Source organism: Archocentrus centrarchus, chromosome 3, assembly GCF_007364275.1.
Source record: "Archocentrus centrarchus isolate MPI-CPG fArcCen1 chromosome 3, fArcCen1, whole genome shotgun sequence".
NCBI lineage: Eukaryota > Metazoa > Chordata > Actinopteri > Cichliformes > Cichlidae > Archocentrus > Archocentrus centrarchus.
Window position 1 is genome coordinate 21,511,713 of NC_044348.1, and position 22,925 is coordinate 21,534,637.

At 41.4% G+C, this 22,925-nt stretch overlaps 1 protein-coding gene across 2 annotated transcripts in view; it reads left to right on the forward strand.

Annotated features, from left to right (window-relative positions):
• The first annotated feature begins 243 nt into the window (after positions 1-243).
• galnt2 (UDP-N-acetyl-alpha-D-galactosamine:polypeptide N-acetylgalactosaminyltransferase 2) overlaps positions 244-22,925 on the forward strand; it is a 73,800-nt gene continuing 51,118 nt past the window's right edge. For both annotated transcript variants that reach the window (XM_030723466.1, XM_030723475.1), the window contains exon 1: positions 244-750. In XM_030723466.1, coding sequence (XP_030579326.1) covers positions 655-750 — 96 coding nt within the window. In that variant the 5' untranslated portion in view covers positions 244-654. The remainder of the gene's footprint in view (positions 751-22,925) is intronic.

Consider the following 22,925-nt stretch of genomic DNA (forward strand, 5'->3'; position numbering starts at 1 on the left):
ATTTCCTCTGAGATTTAACCTCATGGGCAGGAAGGAAGAATGAAAAAGTAACCAGACAAAGAAGTAAAAATTTTCTGATCTGTTAAATCGTCTCTACCTTTAATAGGTCGATTCATATCAGGCCAATGAAAGATTTAAACGGAAAGCTTTCGCTTTCTATTTTTTTTTAAAACCGGTTTAAAGCAGACAGGATATCTCTGGCGCCCCTACTGTCTCCTCAGAGCACATGCGGCTCCACACAAACAGTGAAATCACGATGATCACACATCCTCTCTCACAGCTCCCACAGACACATAACTGAACATTTACAAGCCATTTCCTACAGGGACTGTCCAGCCCCCTTCTCTCGGTTTCAGTACGGAACCGCTCGGCACGGCTCGACTCGCTGTCGGCTCCGGCCCTCCTTCAGGCCGGTGTTTTGATTGGATTAGAGTCGGCTAGCCTTTGCCCTCTAACCTCGCTGATGTTGACTTGCTGCTTCCTGCTCGCTCCGCTCCGCCTGACCGACTGACGAAGCCCGTCGAATCCGCACGGCGAAGCGTCCTCCACGGACACAGCAGACCGGGACGAGCCGCCGCTAACAGCCAGAGGAGAGCAGAGCAGGGGAGCCGCGAAGCGCACACACAGGCGGGCGGACGCAAAAACCAGGCAGCCATGCGGAGGAAATCAAGGATATTGTTGTGTTTTGCCGTGCTGTGGGTGCTGGGGATAGCCTACTACTTCTACTCGGGGACAGCGTTGAGTCGAAAGGTAGGATTCCCTTTCCTCCACTGCTTTTTTCCCCCTTTTCCCCTGGCTACACGGTGCGTGTTGGCGTCCGTGGGGAGGTTTTCTTCCAGGACAAAGCGAAGATGGAGCGGTGTGGTTCGGCGCTGTTGAGCCTCTTTTCTCCCTTTCTCGGGGCTCAGGGGTTTTGCGGTTGTGCGATGCTGAGAGGAATGCGATTTAAAAAATAAAATGAAAAGGGGGTGGCCTGCTCGTATCAGCGGTCAGGCATTGATTTGGTTGGATATGAGTGTGGACAAGGGTAGCGGGGGGCTGGCCGGTCGGCGTGCACAGACCTCCTGCTGCGCCGGGGATCGTCTCCCCGTGGCAAGTGGGAGCGGAGCGCGTTTTCACCGGGCAGCCCCGTTCGCCACTTGACGGTGTCCGTGCCGGCTAATGTGACAGCGAAATCAAGCATGCAGGAGAGGGTTGTAATTAATATAAGGCTGCTGGCCTGGCTCGCAGGGCCGGGGGAGGTGGAGGTGCTGGTGGGGGTTAGCCTATAGAGCACGTCAGCACAAGCTGCTGCTGCTCCGATAAATAAGCAGAGATCAGGAAGTGTGCAGATTAACGCCGGGTTAAAGCTCTCAGTGCACCGTGCTGTCAGGATGAGATTTTATTTTAAAATACTTTAAAATACTGCTTCTGCTGTGACAATAACCGAGATTTTTAACTTTGCTCCTGTGGCGTACAGATTTTTTTTTTAAATTTTATTTCCTCCTGTTGTGTGAAAACACGCTGAATAAAGCTGATGCAGTTTGGTCCATCAGCCCTGCAGTGAATCTCCAGAGGTTCTCGATATTTATGTTACTGATGTTTTGTCCACCACGTTCCTGTCAGAGAGGGTTAAATATTAGAGCCTGGAGATGAATTATTCTGCCATTTCTCATGTAAAAATGTCCAAAAAAAAAAAGAAAAACCTAAATCCAGCTTCTCCAATCTACCCTTTTCCATGTCTTTTAGTCCTGGAATGCTGCCTGGATATAGTTACTGGATTTTGTGACAGTGCAAACAACAGATTAATCTAAATAAAAAAAATATTATTAGTGGCAGTCCTCCCTGCTTAACAAATAAGAGAATTTGCTCCCTTCTCTTTTTTTGTGATATATTAAAAAGCTTTTGAGTTCTGGACTTAAACAATGACATATGAAGACATCACCTTGCAAACTTGCCAGATCAGATCTGGTGTTATAGATCAGAAAATTACTTGAGAAATGACCCGACAGACTATATCAATAAAGAAGATAATTGGCATTTACAGTCCTAATGGAAGCACTTCTCAGTATAAGGTGGTGCAAATTAACAGTAGCCCAAACTGCAGCCTCCAAAGTGACCACACAGTTGAATCAGCACACCTCTACACCAGTTTGAATAAAAACTGAACATTATAACCTTCATGAGGGCAGGTATTAGACTAGATGTTCCTATAGTAACCTCAAGTCATGTAGTGTAGTTGGTTATTGTACCGGACAGTAAAAGTGAAATAGTACAGCTGGTGGGGTGACTGTGTGTGTTGAGCAGGCATGGATTCTAGTACCTGGCCTGTACATGCAGAAGTACGTAATCCAAGTTAAATAACCTCCAGGTGTTCACGAAGAGTAAGGCATGGCACAGCTAAACATACACCTATCTTCTGAGATAGATGTGAGAGACTGGTTTTTCTCTTGGGAAAGCTCCCAGCTTGTGTGTGTACGTGTGCGCTAATGTAAGTCAGTGCATCCTGTTGTGTGTGTGTGTATGAGGTACTCCGCATGGATGGTTGTGTACACAGTACACTGCCTCTATTACCTCTCCAGGCTCTGTGTGTGTGTGTGTGTGTGTGTGTGGGTGTGTGTGTGTGTGTGTGTGTGTGTGTGTGTGTGTGTGTGTGTGTGTCTGTGTGTGTGTGTGTGTGTGTATGTGAGAATGTCCTGTGTGTATCCCACCTGTCTCTTGTCTTGTCCTATCTGTCTCTCTGTGTTTGCTTTGCTTCAGTCAACCACAGCAGCACTTTTACTTTTCCATTAGGCTGATAGCTCTCCTCACTGTGTGTGTGTGTGTTTGAAGTTCCTAAGGGGGTCAAAGTGACACTCCACGATAAGCAACTTTCACTGGCGTTGGGTTGCAGGTACCATTAATATGGATGATGGCTTCCACCTGGTTGGTGTCTTTACACAGAGGGACATTTAATCTGGTTAAACAAACGCAATGCTGCACAGGTAAAGTGTTGTTTTTCCATCACATCTTCCCCCCTCAATCTGAGAAAGCGGAGCCATTTAATGAGCTCTTTCCCCCTCTCTGCTGTCACGGAACAAACTATAATAAATGGGCTCAACACTTCATCAAGACTCCCAACAAATGAGCTGAATTTCATGGACTTCCGCCTTTTCTAACCAATTCAGTAGCACATTCATGGATTTTTACAGCCGCTGGCTGAGGTGCAATAATTCCTCAAATCCTCGAATAGGTTTATTAGTGATTTCTGGGCAGTTTCAATAATGAAGGAAATCATGAAAAAATTTCTTTCTCCATGAATGTAATCAATTTATTTGAACTTGGGCTGTCCTGATATAGATTTTAACTTCATATTAGCAATATTATACCCACATCTATAGAGGATTTATCCAAATTAACCCCTAACTTTGCTTATTGACTATTGTCTTGTTTCAAACTACAAATGCATAGAGGTGGTGAGAGAGTGTTATCTCTTTATATATTATTTTATATATATATATATATATATATATATATATATATATATATATATATATATATATATATATATATATATATTTATAAAAAAAATAAAATTGGACTGTACAAATGCATACAAAAAGAAGCATTACACAGTTATTTATATTATGATATGTGCATTAAAGGCATTATATTGGAATTTCATTTTTTAAATATCATACGGCTGTCCTGACACCCCTAACTTGAATAGACTCCTAAACATTATGGCTTTTATCAGACTGGCATGCTTTAACCCGACAACAGCAGCTCCACATGGTTAAGCAGCATAAGCAACATGGACACATGGCTAATTAGCATATAATTTTATCGCACTTTACCTAATGTTATTATTCATCCTATATTTGCTCAAAGGCTGCTTACACCAATATAAAACGTGCTGTTAATAACAATGGCTAAACAGACCCTCAGTTAAACTGTGCGTATAACCACAAAGTAGTGCCCCTGGAGTTAGCTACAGTAATGAAGCCTTCCCTTCATTTCCCTGCCATGGCCATAACATAATTCTCCTGGTTTGTGTTTAAGTACACTCATGCAGGGAGTGGCTGCACCTACAATTTCTTCATGTTGCACGGATGCCTCTATTTGACATAATGAGAGATTAATGGTGCTGCCAGCAGGTTGTATCACAAGGGAACATGTTAATTATGATATAAGACCATGGATATTTGTATTGTGAAAATGGTTTACTTACTGGTGATTTTGAAATTTGTAACCAAGTTTGTTGCCTCTCAGGGCTGCAACTCAGGGTCATAACAATTTGCTGTTTTTTTTTTTTTTTTTTTTGCCTGCAAAGTGTGTTTAGAACCACATAAAAGGCTTAGTGATTATGTTCCTAGAGCCCAAAGTGCTGATTGCAAAGTGTTGTCAATTAACCTGCCATCACTTTATAAAATGTCACCACAAAGTAGTGTCCTCGGTACCTGCTGGTGTTTCTTTAGGTCACGTTTTTAATTAAATTGCGATAACGGCAACCGGCAGGTGTCGATGCAACGTTGAGTGGTGCAGCATGAGACTTTGAATCAACCTTTCTAACTCACAACAAAAGCAGATATTTATATGCATCCCACCACCCCATCTTATTTGTAACACATGCTGCTTGGTCCAACAAACCACTTGTTTAGTTATCGCCGCTTATGAGCACCTTAAGGTGAATCCAGTCTCCGGTCCAGCATCCTGCCAGCACGTGGAGCAGAATTCAGACTGTCACGGTAACTAATTCAAATGCCCACTTCTGAATAATCTGAAAGACGGCGTCTCTGCCAGAAGAATCAGTTCAGCTGGCTTCTTCAGCTCTGTCACTGATACTGTGTGTCCTAAGATCAAAGCTCTCACCAAATAGCATTCCCTCTATTATCAGCTGAAAAGTCCCCTATTTGGAAGAATGTACCTCTGTGTATAGAAGTTTAAAGACTTTCCGAACACAGTATCAGTGCCTGTAAGCTATTATCACAATGTCGGGAACAAAAATGAATGTGGCCATTTCTGACAAATTCCTTGCAAGCTTTACTCAATAGAGCAAAAAAAAAAAAAAAAATCCACGCTGAAATGTCACAATGTTCCAAGAGGAAATCTTTACACAAAATGTTGTTTTTGATCAAAGATTTCGAGTTGCATCCACGGGAACATTTATTTTTCTTTTAATATTCTGCCATTATTGATTCTGCTTGTATTGAGCTGAGTGTTGAGGGGGAAAACTCAGCATCGTCACAGCTGTTTATTATCTCTGAGGCACAGGGCAGAAAAAAAAAAAAAGGGGATGTGCATGTGAGTCAGGTGTGCACATTTTCCGCTGCTACGTGTCTGACGTCATTGTTTTGCAGTGTGTAATCAGTACAGAAACATGTCGGCATTGAGGAGCTGACAGGAACAAAGACTGTGACTTGAGCTGTGTGTTACCCTCCCACAGATACTGTGCAACCTATTTTTGCACTTTTAAAACATGTTTAACCTGTCATTTCTGGAAGAGTGCAGTAATTTGAATGGTTTTTGTATCAGCCTCCTACAGTTGGAAATCAGGAAGAAAAAAAAAATTAAAAATAATGTAAAAAATTTCCTCTCTTTTTCTTTTCCTGTACACACTCACTATAGTATGCATAATGACAGGGAACTTCAGGAGTCCCCCAGCAGCTTGGCACAGTACAAACCCTCATATCTGTGAGCACACTGTTGTACACAGGAGGATAATGTTGCAAACGTGAGCTTGCTGCCTCACCTGGATGCCCCATAAAAGTCTTCTCTGTTGGACAGACTTAAGGTTTTTTTTTTTCCTGTCAGCTCTTGAGAAGCCAACTCCTTATTGAGCCTTGTTTTCCTGCTAATCAGTGGGGTGCAAGGAGAGCTAAATGGCAGAGGAGGGTGGCACCGCACTGCAGGAAAAAGCAACAAACGCAGGCTTTATTAAGAAAGTTATCTGCTCGAGAAACACTGCAGACGGACGGTAATTGGATTTATCAAAGAGTTTTTCTTAAGATGAAGTCTGTGACCTACACCTATCAAAATGGTTCAACCTGTGTCTCTTAAATTAGCGACAGAACAGGGGAAAAGCAGAAGAGGGACTGCAGGAGCAAATCACAAACATGCTGTAAAGAGTCATGCCAGATTCATTCATTCACACATTGACACAGTTGCTATGGAGCTCAGTTTTTACTCAAAGGTGCATCGGGCCTTAAGATTGCTGGTAGTCTTTTGGAATGAGTTATTCCTCCAGCGAACCTAAGTGAATCAGCTCAGCAGGGATGCTGGCTGAGTGAAAGTTACAGTCTCTGTTATCTTTGGGCGTTCAGCCTCTGCCTGTCTGTGCCTGTTTCAGACTTCGGCTTTATCAATGCGTCTGTCTCTCATCGAGGGCAAGCGTGGCTTCACTTCCTCTGAGTGCTTTGTTGTTTTTAAAGCAGAAAATTTTAGAAAGAATGGAGCTAAGGCAAATCACACTGTCAGTGGGGGGGGGGGGGGGGGGGGGGGGGGGCATGAAGATGATGATGGTGATGATGTTGTATCATTGTTGTGTTTTGTCTTAGTACACAGATGTGAGATACTGACCTACTCAGTACATGAACCCGCACAGTCTGCTGAAGACACAACACTGTACACACATGTAGACAGGCCAGCATGTGTAAAACACACACACACACACACACACACACACACACACACACACAGCTTCACTCATAATAATGATAACGTGTTGGAGTTCCTGCTGCTGTGTGCAACTGCAATACAGTCATCTAGCTTAAAGACCTGTGGCTTTGAAACCACTTGAGGCAGCTCGATATTTTCATGATGCCAAAATAGAATGTAATTTCAGCCAGCGTGCAGATCTATTGTTGCTAACTAACTAAATGCAGTTCCATAGAGCAATCAATAAAAGGCTTAAATTAAGCTGGGGATCCCTGGGTACCGAATGCTTTTCAGATATACAGTTTTTGTTAGAAGTATTGACTGTGTGTGCGCTCTTTTAAGTAATGATCACTTCTGACAGGTGCTCAAGTGATTCAGGGTGGAAACAGAAACACCAAAGAAAAAGTTGTCACTATTGTTTTTCATGGATTTATTTTCTGAGAGAACAGTTAAATAAAAACACTGTTTGAACAAAAGCAGTTTTAAAATCACGTTAGGCTTACACATTCAGAGTCTCAGGAGAGAAAGTGTTGTTGTGTTAGTGGAACAGGTCCACAGATGTACAGAGTGCTGTGAAAAAGCTTTTGCCCCCCCCCCCTTTTTTTTTTTTTGCATTTTTTTCACACAAATATTTCAGATCATCAAACAAATTTAATATTAGACAAAAGCTATTCAAACCAACCTGTCCCTGCGTGAAAAAACGATTACCCCAACTGAGATCATGAATTAACTGTGATTAACTGCCTTTTTTTTATAGAAAGCTGAGTTGGATTTCACTAACCACACCCAGACCCGATTACTACCATAGCTGTTGAGTCAAGAAATCACTTAAAACCTGTCTGACAAAGTGAAGTAGGCTAGAAGATCTCAAAAAGCAACACATCATGCCACATGCTACAGAAACAGCTGAGAAACAAAGTCACTGACATGTGGCATGACAGTGAGAGCCACAAATGGAGAAAACTTGGAACAGTGATAACCTTCCTAAGAGTGGCCAGCCTACCAAAATTACTCCAAGAGCGCATCAATGACTCATCCAGGAGGTCACAAACAAACAAAAAAAAAAACAGAACAACATCTAAAGAACTGCAGGTCTCACTCGCCTCAGTTAAGGTCAGAGTTCATGATTCAACAATAAAAAAGAGACTGGGTGAAAATGACATCCACTGCTTACCAAAAAACCCCACAAAGGCTCGTCTCACATCAGCCCAAAAACATCTTGATGATCTCCAAGACTTTTGGGAAAATATTCTGTGGACTGATGAGACAAAAGCTGAACATTTTGGAAGGTTTGAGTCCCGTTATATCTGGTGTAAAACTAACACGCCATTTCATAAAAAGAAAATCATACTAACAGTCAAACATGGTGGTGGTAGTGTGATGGTCTGGCGGTACTTTGCTGCTTCAGGGCCTGGGTGACTTGCCATAACTGATGGAACCATGAATTCTGCTCTCTCCCGGAAAATCCTGAAGGAGAGTGTCCAGCCATCAGGTTGTGCCCTAAAGCTTAAGCTCACTTGGGTTTTGCAGCAGGACAATGATCCAAAACCTTTGAATGACTGAAAAAAAAAAAATAAAGGTTTTGGAATGGCCTAATCAAAGTCCAGACTTAAATCCAATTGAGGTGCCTTTAACAACCTTTAACAGGCCATTCATGCTCAAAAACCCTCCAGAGTAGCTGAAATAAAACAATTCTGCAAAGAAGAGTGGGCCAAAGTTCCTCCACATCGATGTGAAAGACTCGTTGCCAGTTATTGCAAACGCTTGATTACAGTTGTTGCTGCCAAGGGTGACACAACCAGTTATAAAGTTTCAGGGCAATTACTTTTTCACACAGGGCCAGGTAGGTTTGGATAATGTTTTTCACTTAAATAAAATAAAAACTGTATTTTGTTTTTTACTAGGGTTATATTTGTCTAATATTAAAATGTCTTTGATCTAACAAGTTAGTGTGACAAATGTGCAAAAAACTAAGAAAGAAAGGGGGGGAATACTTTTTCAAAGCACTGTTTGTGTGTGTGTGTGTGTGTGTGTGTGTGTGTGTGTGTGTGTGTGTGTGTGGGAAGGGGGGGGGGGGGGTTCTCAATGAACATTAGGGAGAAATGATACTATTTTGAATGGGTAAGTGTGTCCAAGCTTTTGACTGGTACTGTATCTCATTCACTCTATGTAAGCAGCTGTGCAGTACATTTTGGTACCATCACACTGTTTGTAGGCTAGACTATGCAAATCTGGAGTGTTCCATGCAACACGGGGATCAGGAAACTCGGGGGGGAAAAACTTTTAAATCAGCTGCTGTTGATCAAAAATGAAGACGATTCAGCTAAAGCACAAACGGGCCGGCATAGTTATGCATCGTTCCTATGCAGAGCTTTGCTGACTGTTCCATATGTGCTGCTGGTTTTATGAAGGACTGAGCACGCTTGTGTAGATTACACTCTGCACGGCCAAGTACCTACAAAACTGACACTAGCGCTGTACCGTGAATCCTGGATTACACAGCATCAGATGTTTTCAGAAACACATTTCAGTATTCCCATATGGCACCACTGTGGGTCCTGGGTTTGAACCTGGGCCCATCTGGGTGGAGTTTGCATGTTCTCCTCAGGAAATCTGGTTTCTCTCGCCATTGGGGCAAAAAATACACAAGATTAATGCTCCATATTTTGGGACAGGAAAAATGTGATTTGAAATATCAAGAGTTAAACTTCCTGTTTAAATAAAGGGAAAACTACTTTTTCTTATGGGGTGGAAAGTTTCTAAATGAGCTACTTTACTGGTCCAGGACTGAAATCTGAGAGCAGACAGCCCGCTTGATTAAAGCATTTAGCCAATCAGGTGAAACTGTCTGTTTTTGTGTTTTGTAGATGATAAAGAGCACTTACAATCATCTGTTGTGATGCTATCTAGCGGCACGCCTGTGAAATGTTGAATGATGGGAAACATCCTTGTCTGAAAAATAGCCTGATAGCCTATCATTGCTGTTCTATCTTGCTTCTTGAGAGATAAGCATTAAAAAAAAAAAAGCCTCAGAAATGAGCTAGCAGCTAGAGTTTAAGCTGAGCCTTACTGATTGAAGCAGGTTCACTGTCTTAGAAGCTGCTGCTACCAGAGTAACTATATTGGAGTTTACATTAGCTGCTGCTCCTTAAACACATAAAAAAAAAAACTACAGCTCCCATTAGATAAATATGCAATTCTGACACAAAAAACTCTCAGAAGCTTTTTTTTTTTTTCCCTGAAGTTTCTTGTCATAAAACATTTGCAGCATTCAACACAGCAACAGTTGCTATTCTGTCAAACTGTTCAGCTGTCCCTGTGTTTGTGTTCACTCCCTACAATACGCTACATTTAGTTCTGTGTGGCTGAATTCTGATTGTGTAATTGTACCCAAATATTTCACAATCATTTTTTTTTTTTTTTTTTTTTTTTGCTGAAGCCCTCTGAGATTTCAGCTTACTGATCTCTATTAACAGTCAGTTACATGTGAAGTCAAGTAAACTGTGGTTTCCATTTCCCAAAGCCCCAAGCCAGCATAAATTATTAGGCGCTGCACATGTACTGCGTGAGAACGGAAACTCCTGATAGGTGTAGCAATTGTAAAGAGGGGCTTAAATCAAATACCTCAATTTAAATCCTCCCAAAGGACAAAGAAAAGGGAGTGATTATGGAAAGATGGAGAAAAAGACTGATGATACAAGTGGAAAGCAGCTTTTGTTTCCTCCAGTCAGAAGGGTTTAGTCATGACGTGTAAACTCTGAAATCCACTGACTGAAGTCTGCAGGGACTAGCCCAACAGTTGTGTAGATACAAGAAAAACTGATGGCCACCAAAAAAAGTCAAAAGGCTGGCTTTAATAGCGCCACAGAGGCAGATCAGTATCCATTGATTTTAAAGCTCCTATTCTTCTGCTCGCAGATAGTCTGATTACAACCTGATCTGTGGCATAAGATCTGTTTTTATCTTTTGTATCACTCCTCTTGGTGATTAGTGGGGTCCTGTGGTTAAACACAACAGCATGTTGCATCTGTGTGTGTGCTCTAAAACTGGATTGTTTTCTTCGCTGGCAGACGATGAGCGTTGACGGAAAAGTTGAAAGGGATGAGGATATCCATTGTTCAGGGGACCAGCGCTGAGACGAGAGCTTTTCAAAGAGCTGGTTTTTATTTGAACATCAAGAGAAAACAGAGCAGCCCCCCCTTTTATTCACTTTGTCACCGAGAGATTGTAGCTGCGTCACAACATTGAACTTGATGCCTTCAGAACTTCAGTCTTTAATCTGTAATCCAGTAAACTGGCTATACTGTCCAAAAAGGCCTGTTATGGCGCTCAGATGATCGTGGAATATAGCCTGTGTCCATATTTGTGGAAGAGATATTCAAATATAACACAGATAATTACATAAATGCAAATGCAAAAAGCCCTTATGCTGTTTAGCTGCTGCACTGGACTGTGATAATGCTTTAATGATACACTCTGCTTATGCATAAATTTGCAGAATAAATAATCAGGCATATGGATTCCAATCGTCTGTAAGCTTTGTGATATTTCTGTTTTAATGTAGCTGCTCTTTAATCCAACGGAAATGCCTTTTCCAGGATTCACACTTGAGGGGGGGGTGACTCAGAGAAGCTGCCCGAGTGAAGTATGTTGCCGCATCTTTTTGACATGTTTAGCTTCACTTCCCCACCTGTAGTTCCCCTTTTTAAGAGTAAAGAACTTCTGTGATCTTCATGAATGCGTCTTTGACACATTTAAATATTGAAGCAAATTTTTTTGCCCTGATTTCAGCTGTTACTTACTGCCAACTACAAATCACATTTCACTTTAATTGTGGCCATCCAACTCTTCCTCATCTGGAAGCATTTACAGTTCATGTGTGGTTCGGGTCTGTCATATTTGGGTCATAGGATCCTGATGCTGACAGTTTTCATTGCCCCAAATGATGTGTAGGCTTTTTTTTTTTTTTTATATTTGGGCAACATGTAGCAATTATAATAGTAAATTAATTTAGCTTGTTAAGACTGTTGACATCGAGATTCGTGTTAAACTGCAAAATCCAATTTGATGCAAGAAATTACTGTGTCCAATTTGCATCAGATGTTGCTCATGCTTTTAATTAATAATAATAATGCTAAAATGTAATATTGCTTGATGATTTACTGGCCTCAGTGAAACAAAGAGAAGGGGTGACATGGAGTCAGTGTGGCAGATGTGGTTTATCATGAAGAAGGGCCTGGGACTGACTAACTTGGGCCCCAGTGGCAGGATGGGCCATTGCAAGTCTGCAGGGTTTTTTTTCCTAAGTAATTATTGAGAAGTAAATTGCCTAAATAAATCGGTTAGATGACTGAACTTTGATTCCAAAAAATAGTGGAGGCTGTCTGATGGTACTTTCACCCCTTACAAGTGATGCAAAATGATTTAGTCTACCTAGATGAGTCGCTGGGTGACTTTTAATGTGCACCTCATCATAAAAGAGAGAGTGAGAGAAAACAAACTGGAGCATCAATTGTAAACAAATTTCTTGATCAGACCACAACTAATAGGTTAAAAATGGTTTAACTATCATCAGTTTTTAAAGGCAGTGAGCCAAATGCAGTTGTGGCACTTTTACTTATCAAAATTAATAGCACAACTTTACACTGTGAAAAGCATGGCCCTTACATCAGAAAAGCTACAGAGAGTGAAGCAGCAGTAGGTCTCTCTCCAAATGATGTGACACAAGGTGAACTCATATTGAAGCAAATCAAAAGTTATTCCAAGCAATTGTTTGTATTGATGACAATTTCAACTGAAGTGATAGCAGCACCAACATCAAGTAGTATTAAACTTTGTTGGATATTGGGCCAGTGAGGCTGTGAGGCATTTTGAGGAAGCCAGTGCACTTTAGGGCAATGAAATGACGGCTTAAAACACTACAATGACACAATCTTTATTAATTTAACAAAAAAAGAAAAATTAATGCTCCAGATCATAAGTATCCACTTATATGGCGTGTATTTAATCTGGAATTGTTGCTGGTTCTAATGAACCACTGTCATCCAACATGACAACATACCTGTAGCCATCATTTTCATGTATTACTAAGCCATCCATAATCACTCCACTGTGTTCTGGGTCTGCTCTGAGGCCTCGTCCCACTAGGGTATGCTCAGAACACCTCACCTAGGGGTTCGTCCAGGAGACATCCTAATCAGATGCCCAGACCACCCCAACTGGCTCCTTTCGATGTGGAGGAGTAGCGAGAGTCCCTGGAGTCCCTCCCTCAATCTTTCAGTCCCTACCCAGAGCTCGTGACCACGGGTGAGTGTAGGAACATAGATTCCCCAGTAAATCAACAGCTTCACTTTCACGCTCAACTCTCTTTACAACTACAGATCGGTAGAACATCCACCTCGCTGCTGACAAATATGTCTGTCAGTCTCCCGCTCCACTCTCTCCTCACTCGTGAACAAGAGCCAGACCGAGATACTTAAATTACTCCACTTGGGGCAGCAACTCATCCGTGGCCCAGAGTGGGGACTCCAGCCTTTTCCAGCTAAGAACTATAGTCTCAGACTTCACATGAGGCCTCCAAACTGCCCCAGTGTGAGCTGGAGGTCACCACCTGATAAAGCTAAAAAGAACCACATCATTCACAAAAAGCAGAGAAGAGGTCCGGAGGCCACCAAAGAGGAGACCCTTGAACATCTGGCTATGCCTAAAAACAGAATCATGTATTACTAAATCACCCAGTATATTCACAAGGCCATTAGATCATGTTATCTAAGGCTGCCTACGTTTTTGGTTCAGTAACATCCCTGGAACTGTTATGCAGTTATATCATTTCACATATCACAAACCTAATTTAATCTAACACATTTTATCATACTGCTATTGCATTATTTTCAATTATTATGGGGCACATTGATGATCTGATTTGTCCTGTGATGTGCTGTAGCACCAAGAAGGCTGAAAACAGTATTGGGCTGTAAGCAGGTTAACAGGCCAAAATCGATCCTGTATGTTTCTGTCTGTGTAGCAGACAGTGAGCAAGAAGATGTGGTTAGAGGATGACAGAAGTGAAAAGATCAAGGAAAATGAAGGCTCTCCTGAGGGTGATGGGAAGGATGTTAAAATGTGAGATTTCTGTCATATCAGATTTTTATTCAGTGCAGTGTATGAACAGTTCATCACTGGCTGCTTTAATGACCCTTGCATATCTATATTTCTTTAAAAAAAAAATCAAGAAGGGGGGGCCCATAGAGGCAGCTCATATATTTAGGGCCCCTGATCATGAATACCTTTAACAGCAGCACAGCCCAGGAAGTTTCCTCCTGTGTTGAAACAGATTTTTGAAATGGAACAAGTGCCCAAATAATGTCTGGCCACCTGCCAAAGTGGTGGGTAGAGAGATTTTTTATAACAGAGCTTTGTGGGAGGTGTTAATTTCTCACTCTGCATCACATCATGGCCATTTAATAATCAACTGGCGTTTGTTTTAGCTGTATTAAGTTAAAACATTGTTCTCTTAAAACTACTCATGGTGCACTTTGGCCTTCAGATGTTGCATTAATTGATTTTTATTTTTTTTTTCCCCTCATGTTTCAGTCTGCATTTTCTTCATGCTTTTACTCGCTGTTGGCTTCAGTTTTTGATATCAGATATGTTTGAATAAGGCTTTCTATCATGTCATGTCACCTTTTTTTTTTTTTTGCCCAAGGTGCATAGGGTTAAGAAGATACAGATGTGACCAGTTTCTCCACTGGTGGGAGCTTCAGTAAATGAGAATAGAGTGCAGCTTGCAGGTAAATTACTGCACTTTGCCAGAAGTGCTGCTGCTTCTCATCACCTCTCCACCCTCATGGCCCTGTCAGAAAGACTGAAGTGAACACACTGCTGAACAGAAATCCTTATAAAAAGGATCTGCAATAAAGTTTGCAGTGTTATTGGCCAATAGTAGAAGGTTGTAAAGTGTCTTTTTGCAGCATGTTGAAATGGACTTCAGAAAGCAGAGGTGCTGACTTGGCTCTACCAGCTCCTTCTCACTGCTCTTAACCAAACTGAATAACAGACATAACTGTCAGAAAGCCTTTTTCCTGAGTTCCTGTATTTACAGCCTGCTAGAATCTCATATGTTAGTATAAAAAGAGTCGCAGAGCAGTTGTTGGGTGAAATGAATGGTTAGAGATCCTAACCACCAGATACGTCAGGAGACTTTTATGACGTAGTACACAATATGACATTTCAGAAAAGAATACTTCCACTCATCCCTAAAGTTGAAGTGCCCCCCCCCCCCCCCCCCCCCCCCTCAAAAAAAAAAAAATATATACACATACATAAAGCAGTGAAAAGGGACTGTGAACTTGCCATAAATAGCACCTATCTTTACGTGGTTGAAAATCTGAAGCCTGAAAATCACATTATTTAAAAAAAAAAAAAAAAAAGACTCCGGAGACAGTGGTACTAGTTTGTTAAAAACAGACTGCTACCGTATGGCATGCTCCTGCATGGTGACACAAACCTTGGTTGGCAGTCCTGTAAAAATAGCTGCATTCAACATAATGGTAAAGTTTGCCTCAGTTTTAACACAACCCCTCAATTTTAACACAGACTTGGTCTAAAGTTCATGCCAGCAGAGGTTTATGTGTAACAGCTTCCCGCTCTAGTTCTGCTGACTTAGGACTGTGGAGCCTGCACCCTTGTAGCTGTGAGTTCATGTACAGTGATTCATGGTAGGAAATTCTTTGTTGCCGCAAATAAGCTGCTGTATCCATCAGTTCCAGTCAGAAATACCAGCACTGCCAGAAAACAGTTTGTAGTTGAGTCGCAAACACTGAACCTGATGTAAAATCTCTCCCTCTACGAAAGCAGAAGTGTCGGCTTGGATTGAGTACATTAAACTGTATACTATGCCTTTTAACCTAGAGTACAGTAGCATTACTACCTAATTCAAGGGGTAAATCAAACTATGCTTCATTATTTTGTGTTGTTGCCATTAGTACAATACAATAGAATAATGCTATAGTTCTTCTGCTCCCAGTTTCACACAATATTCTGTGACTGTTATCTTTTTAATTGCAGGACACAATGTTTAACAACCTCAAGCAACCACTTGCCATTTGCGGAATGCACAGTTTGAACTGAATTATTCAAACCTACTCTATTAACTCTAGAATCCAAAATTGAAAAAATGTGGATGAATATGGGCTTAGGTGGTTGAGAGCTTGCTTTCATTTGCATGGGCATTAGCCAAATCCTGCTTGTGACCTTTTTGTGTTATGAAATTTAAAGATGAAAATTAATTGGAACCAACCTGCTAGGCTAACTAGCTGGCTTGTGAAATCTGTACGGTTGTAATTTCAGCCATCAAAAACTCATTGCTGTAAATCTTCCACAGTTGTCACAGACTGCTTGGGCTCAGGTGGTTAAAGGAGATCCAGTAATCAGAAGATTGGTGATTCAATCCCTGCCTGGGCCAGTCGGCATGTCAAAGTGTCATTGAGCAGGGTACTGAACCCCAAATTGCCCTCATTTATTGGTCTGAGGCACAGACAAAAATGTGCTGTATGAAGGTGTGTGCAAATGGGTGATTGTGGATTGCAGTGCAAGTTGAGTGTGCCAAAAGTCTAGGCAAGTGCTACTGTAATGCCTGTCCATTTCCCTTTTATCAGTGTAAACTGACTCTTTTTATATGAGAATGGTGAAATGTACAGACTGAGAAATAATGAGAAATACGGGGAATTGTTCTTATCACAATTTAGATTTTTTTCTTTTTTTTTTTATGCTTTCAGCAGTCGAGGTTTCCTTTATCCTGTAATTGCGCAGACTGTGCTTTGAAACATGCTCACAAAGATGGGTTGGATTGTCATTCTGTGTGTGTCTGTGTGTATGTGTGTGTCTTAGCTTGTTCCTCCTGACTCAGGCCATATTTCTCTTTCCCTCCAACAAGCCATATGGTAATGTATTCATTTCCCTCGGCCTCTAACACCCTCTCTTTCTCTCCTCCTCCTGTGGTCTCACTGTTATCTGTCCCTATGCATGCTTTCTTTCTCGTGCTATTTGTTTTAGTTTTTTATTTATTTAGTTTGTTTGTTCTTTTGAAGTATGCCAGAATTTCAGTAAGTCACCCTGGGAGTCAGTTACACAGCACAACACAGTATTCAAAGCATGTATAGACCCACCGTAAGCAGACTTGTGACCCACTTCAGGGCCTTAACCCAGAGTTTTGGAAACCAGAGTAACAAAATATCCTGAGCTCTAGGGCCAGCAGGCATTGTGCCTTTTTTCTGTGTGTCTGTGTGTTTCTGCCTTAAAAGGTAGGTTTGTTTTATCTGCGCTTTCAGCTCAGTGAGGGTGGAGCAGACGTGATTATGTCAGACCCCATCAAGAGGGGCTAAGAATAGCTGAAGCCATCTTACACCTTAGCTTGGATAGGTTTGAAATGGATTGCTTAATGCCATCTCTGTTGCATGTTATGCAGCTCCCGAGTGTAATGTCATGTTTGAGATGAGGCCAAATGCACTGTTAGGGCTGGAAGTACGGCTGCCTGCCGCCAAGCTTTGGGAGGTATTTCGAATACTCCTCTTTGAAGCTGTGGGTCTGCATCACCCTCTCTGCACGGATACGTGGACTGTTTCTGTACAACTGCATCCGCCTGCCGTCTGTCAGCTTTGTTTGTTCCTGATACACATTGTCTCACCTGTCAGCCATTAACAACCTGGCAGCTTCGGAGTGAGTGATGTTCTCATGGGTCAGAGTTCGGTGTCCCACCCTGCCAGTCAATGATTCACCCAACGGTGTGTTACTGCAGCAGCATGAGAGCCGGCAGCAAAGTATGCATGCACAGATCCTGTCAGCTGACTGATCTAAAATGTAGGAGCACGGCAAAATGAAATTATAGTTTCAAAACTATAGTGGCAGGATGAAGATAGAATGTGGAGAGTTTGTATTCTGGCTCTCTATTGTTGGCAGATCACTGAGCTCTCACACAGCAGTATACTAGAAATTAAATTAAACTTGTTATTGCTCTGCAGTTGGAACTTGGCGTTGAAAGTAAATGTCTGTACGCTCGCTGAGACTGAATTATTTAACTGATAACTGAACTTAAAGAGAGACCGTCGAGCCTTCCTGTGTAGATGTTGTGCCGTTTGCACCCACAGCTTCATGGATTCCTGTTAGAAATAAGCACAGGAAGAAAAAATGTTATGTTGACAAGGAAAATAAATAAACCACAAGCATTTGGCCAAAAGACATCAGAAATAAAACAATGGTGGCAAAGACCTCTGTGTAAATGAAAGAAGACAGCACCATTACTTTAAGTTGAGTGGTTACTAGGATTTAAGAGTTGCTTGCTTAGAATTACCAGTCAAATCTGATTTTAAAAACAGCTGAAAAGACTTTGACTCAAAATAAGGTTTAAAAAAAACCTCAAGTTATACTTCTTACGCAACTGCTTTATTAATGGCTCAGTCCAGAGTGCTGTCACAGTCTGTGTTTTGTTCATCTTCCCAGAGTCATGAATAAAAGCTAGGCTAAATCATGTTATGGATAGAGCAAGAAAAACAAGAAGTACACCTACATCTTTACCATGATAGCAAGTACATATATCTACTACCATACAGCTGAAATTCTCAGCAACTTCTACTGTGCTCAAACATAGACACGATTGGTTTATTGTGGATCATGGTAGCATGTTTGTGTCCCTTTGCACAGCTACGCAGAGTGAAGGATATAATGGCTATTACAACCTACACAGATGTGCTGGAGTATAGTCCTTAAAAATCATCAGTGTGTAGCCTGACGGGGATGTCGCTATGCGTAGATCAAATGCTGATTGGTTGAAAAGTAGGTTTGAAGAGGAAAGAGAATTATAGCAGAGAGGGTAAAAAAAAAGCAGCTTGAGGACCTCAGTTTTCAGGGGTTTTAACATTTAGTTAAATTTCATTACAAAGAAGTTCTGTCTCTGTCAAGGTGTTGACTCTTTTCATGGCAGGAGCTGAGCTTAAGGACCAACAACAACACAAATATGAACAAAATTAGCCTGCAGGCTTTTTTTATTTTTAATTTTTAAATACACTCCCCTCTGGTGACAGTAAACAACTGGAACATCTAGACAGTCTGTGTATAGACTTATGTAGGACCAATGCACAACCATTTTGTTCCATTTAGGGCAAAGGGGTGGCATAGTGGACATCTTTGTAGTTATGCTTCTGCATTAAATCTGTGCTTTGGTTACCCTTCTGAAACCCTATGCTGTAGCATCAGAGGTTACAGCGTAGACAGCCCTTTATTGGCTATCTGTTGGTTTTAGAATTAATTTCAAGATTTTAGTGCTGTTTGTAAAGTGGCCAGTATCCTGGCAATATATGCAAGATGCTGCCTCTATATGAGCCTGGCATTGTTGGTGGCCCCAAAGGCTTTTCTAGTCACTAAAGGTAAGCAAATTTGAAGTTGCTTTTAATTAAATTAAATTAATTTAAAAATGTCATATTTGTATGATTGAATTCTTCACTATTTTGTAGCGTTGCTTTGAAAAGTGCTATATGAAAGCAAATAAAGTAAAGTAAAAGTAACCTGACATGCACCGTCCTAGAAATGTGACGTGATGTCTGTGATTGGCCCATTCAGTACGGCCGTTTGCTCCTGTGGGTCTTCTGCTTCTGCTGCCATTTTTTTTTTTTTCCCCCAACCTGCTGGGAGAGAATTGATCAACCCAACTCCACTGCCAACCAGTACTTTGGCACCAAAATTGCAGAGCAGTGCAGGCACACCACACACAAGTATGAATGCTGGCAGCGGCGCCAACCACTTGTGTAGGCAACGTCGTAGGCTCTATAGATCCAGCACGGAAGAATAAATTAAGCTTGACATGATTCTTTGAGTGCATTATCTGTGTTTTTATAATTTATCTGTTGATGATCATTTAATGGTAAAGCAGTTATGGGGTTGTTGAGCAAAGCCTTGATGAGTTCTGTCGCTAATCCTGTGAGTTATTGCCCATAACCTGCCAGCTGCACTGTAGATGCGTGCTGAAATATAAATGAGACTTCTTGTAATTTAATTCCTTTATGGGTTGTAAAACTTTTTGGAACGTTAGTTGTATTGTTACATAATTTAGAGTTCAAATATCAAATATATATCACATGAGCCAAACAGTATTATTAGGCCGTTTAACTTACTTACATGCATATAAGGTGATGATAAGCATCCATAGCTGAGTTCTCGGGCAAATTTTCATCATAACTGAACCAAACTGTGAGCAGTACACCCAGAAAGCAGAACAACACCCAGAACCTTCATATCAGTTCATAAAAAATGGCTTGATAAATGTCTGTAATAAGTCACAGTCTGGTTACTGAAACTGTAGGTCATCACTCACAAAATGAGATCTATGAATGTCCCCAGGGAGAGCCTCACGATGAAAGTAGCAATTTGTTTTAAAAAAAAAAAAAAAAGTTTGTGTGTGCCAGAAAAAGCTACAGAACAAGAGCTGGGTGTGTAATTAGCCTTCATTAAAGGTCTTACATCTGTTCTCCTTCTGTAACTCCAGCCTGTTGAACGTGTCTGTAAAGTTTTACTGTCATACAAGCTGAGCTGGTGTCACGAGCCTGCCGTGTTTAGTACTCGCACAGAAATGTGACACGCTTACACCGAATAGGGCACATCGGGGCTACATGTGTCAGTGACACAGGCACAAGAAGAGGTGTGCCACATTACACACGGAAACTAGTATGGACACAAAAACAGGGTGATATGAATACCTCTCTACACTTTACACTACACACATTAAAGGGATAGTTCACCATAAGTTTCATTTCATTTTATACTAAAAGTTCAATTAACTCACGAGAGGGAGTGCACTGGCCACAGATTTATAAAATTACCTGCCACTTTATTTAACAGGTACACCTGTCTGACTGCTTGTTAATGCAAATATTTATTCAGCCAATCAGATTGCAGCAACTCTGGTCAACGCAACCTGCTGAAGTTTAAACCGAGCATCAGAATGGGGAAGAAAGGTGATTTAAGGGACTTTGAATGTGCCGTGGCTGTTGGTGGTGGTAGATGGGCTGGTCTCAGTATTCTACTGGGATTTTCGCACATGGCCATCCCTAAGGGTTTACAGAGAATGGTCCCAAAAAAAAGAGAAAATATCCAATGAAACAGCAGTTCTCTGGGTGAAAATGCCTTGTTGATGTCAGAGGTTAGAGGAGAATAGACAGACTGCTTCGAGCTGATAGGAAGGCAGTAACTCAGATAACCACTCGTTAGAACCAAGATATGCAGAAGGGCATCGGTGAAGGCACAGCACGTCAAACCTTGAAGCAAGTCGAACCTTCTGAAGGGGAGGGTCAAATCTGATACCTGTAAGGAATACTTAATAAAGTGTCTGGCGAGTGTACACGCTTTCAAGATTGGCCAAAAAAACAGCTTTGAAGCCCACACAGAATTAAACCATTCAAGTATTGTACTACGACAACAACCCCAGTTGAAGTCTGAAGTGGTAATAGGTGCACTTAGGCCTACGTTAAACAGCTGTGCTCCTTTAACTCCCAGCAGTGCCCAACAACTGCTAGTGGAAACCCAGCTTGGTGTTCTGTGCCGCTTGGGAGGCAGAGAGAGAGCAGTCCAGTCATTTATTTTTTTTAAAAAGTCATCTAATTATAAAAATTAAGTATATAATTAAATTTAGAGTATTTCTTGACAGCTAATATTCTAAGTTTGATGATGATGTGCAGTATACACGAGTATTATGGAAGATGATGTAGAAATAGATGCTTGAATTTGTTTAAAATTGGCATTAGCACATACTTTGTGCAGCTGCTCCAGCTCCTCTGCCTGCAGCACATGTTACAGAGTAGCATCACAGCTGAGCTGAAGATGGTACAGATTCAAGCTGTGCCTTCACACTAAGCTGCCAACTACCGGTTTGTTGAATACATTTATTAGTGAGTTAATGCTCAAAAATTATGTATCGAGTAAGAGTATCTTGATTTCCATTAATACTTCACAGTGGCTGTAAGAGTCGGGTGCTTGCTTTTGTAAAGCTAATAACTGAGTGTAGCAAGCATTAAAACCTGCAGAGGGTAAAGAGCAGATATGGCACCATAGTCGTATAGAGGGAACTGCACACTGAGCAACATACACACACTTTATGCGCCGCTATTTCTCACATCCATATGTGATCCAGATCTACAAAAAGTACAGCTTCCCCTGCTGACTTTAAGAGCAAACTTTTCTCCTTGTATGGAAAAGGAAATATTTATAGACTTAAAGCTCCTTCTTGTTCCAAACACACTCTTACACTCCTATGGTATGAGGTAACATGTGCCCTGTTGCGATTTCAGTTGCTGTCAGCACTGTAAAACACTGATTTCCCAGCACTGTTTGAGGATCTTACTGTAAATGTATCCAAAATTACTTTTACAGCAAAGCTCTTTTTTTCTTTTTTAAATGCTCCAATATATTCTTTAGGAAAAAAAAAACCACAGCGGGGGAACTGCAGTTTTCACAGATTACTCGTAATGAACACGGTAATGAAACTGCAGATTGTCTTAACACAGGCAGAAACCTTTTTGGTGGCAGTAATCACAGACCTCCACTGGTGGTAGAGGAGGGACAATCCATTACTGTTAGGAAGGAGAAGAAGGAGGAGGAGGAGGGGCCATGAAAGACAGCAAGGAGAAAGAGGGGGAGGTGAAGGGAAAGAAAAGAGGAAACAAGTAGTTGATGAAAGAGTTAGTGCAACTGAACTGGAGATTTTAACATCCCCACTCGCTGCACCCAACCACCCTGACCTACTTTTTCCCCTCTACTGAGACGCACTCAGATGATTCAGCACTTCACTCCATCTCCCTCCCCGCCTCATCTTTCACCCTCACGCTTGACATTTCTCTCCTTCTCTCTCTCTCGCTTTGTCTTTGTATTTGCTTCCTGTCTTTCAGTGTCTCCAGCAGCGCCTTCCCTCTTTTCTGAAAATTGAACCTGAACTTGCCCATTATCGGGAGTCATTTGTTTCATCTCCTACCAACTAACAGCGGGGGAAATAAGCAGCTTTCACAATGCTGGATAATCACTGCCGCCATGTAAAAATGTGACATTTTGAAAAGATTTCATGGCTTGGAAGAGAACATTTTGTTTTCAGACTGGTAATTGTGTGTGTATGTGTGTGTTTTATTTATTTATTTATTTATTGCTTGCATTTTGCCTCTATTGTACAGCACAGAGTGAGAGAGGAAAAGACAGGAAAGTGCTGGGAGAGAGGGCAAGGGAACAGCAGAAGGGAATCAAACCCGGGGCACACATTCTACAAGCTGAGCTACAGG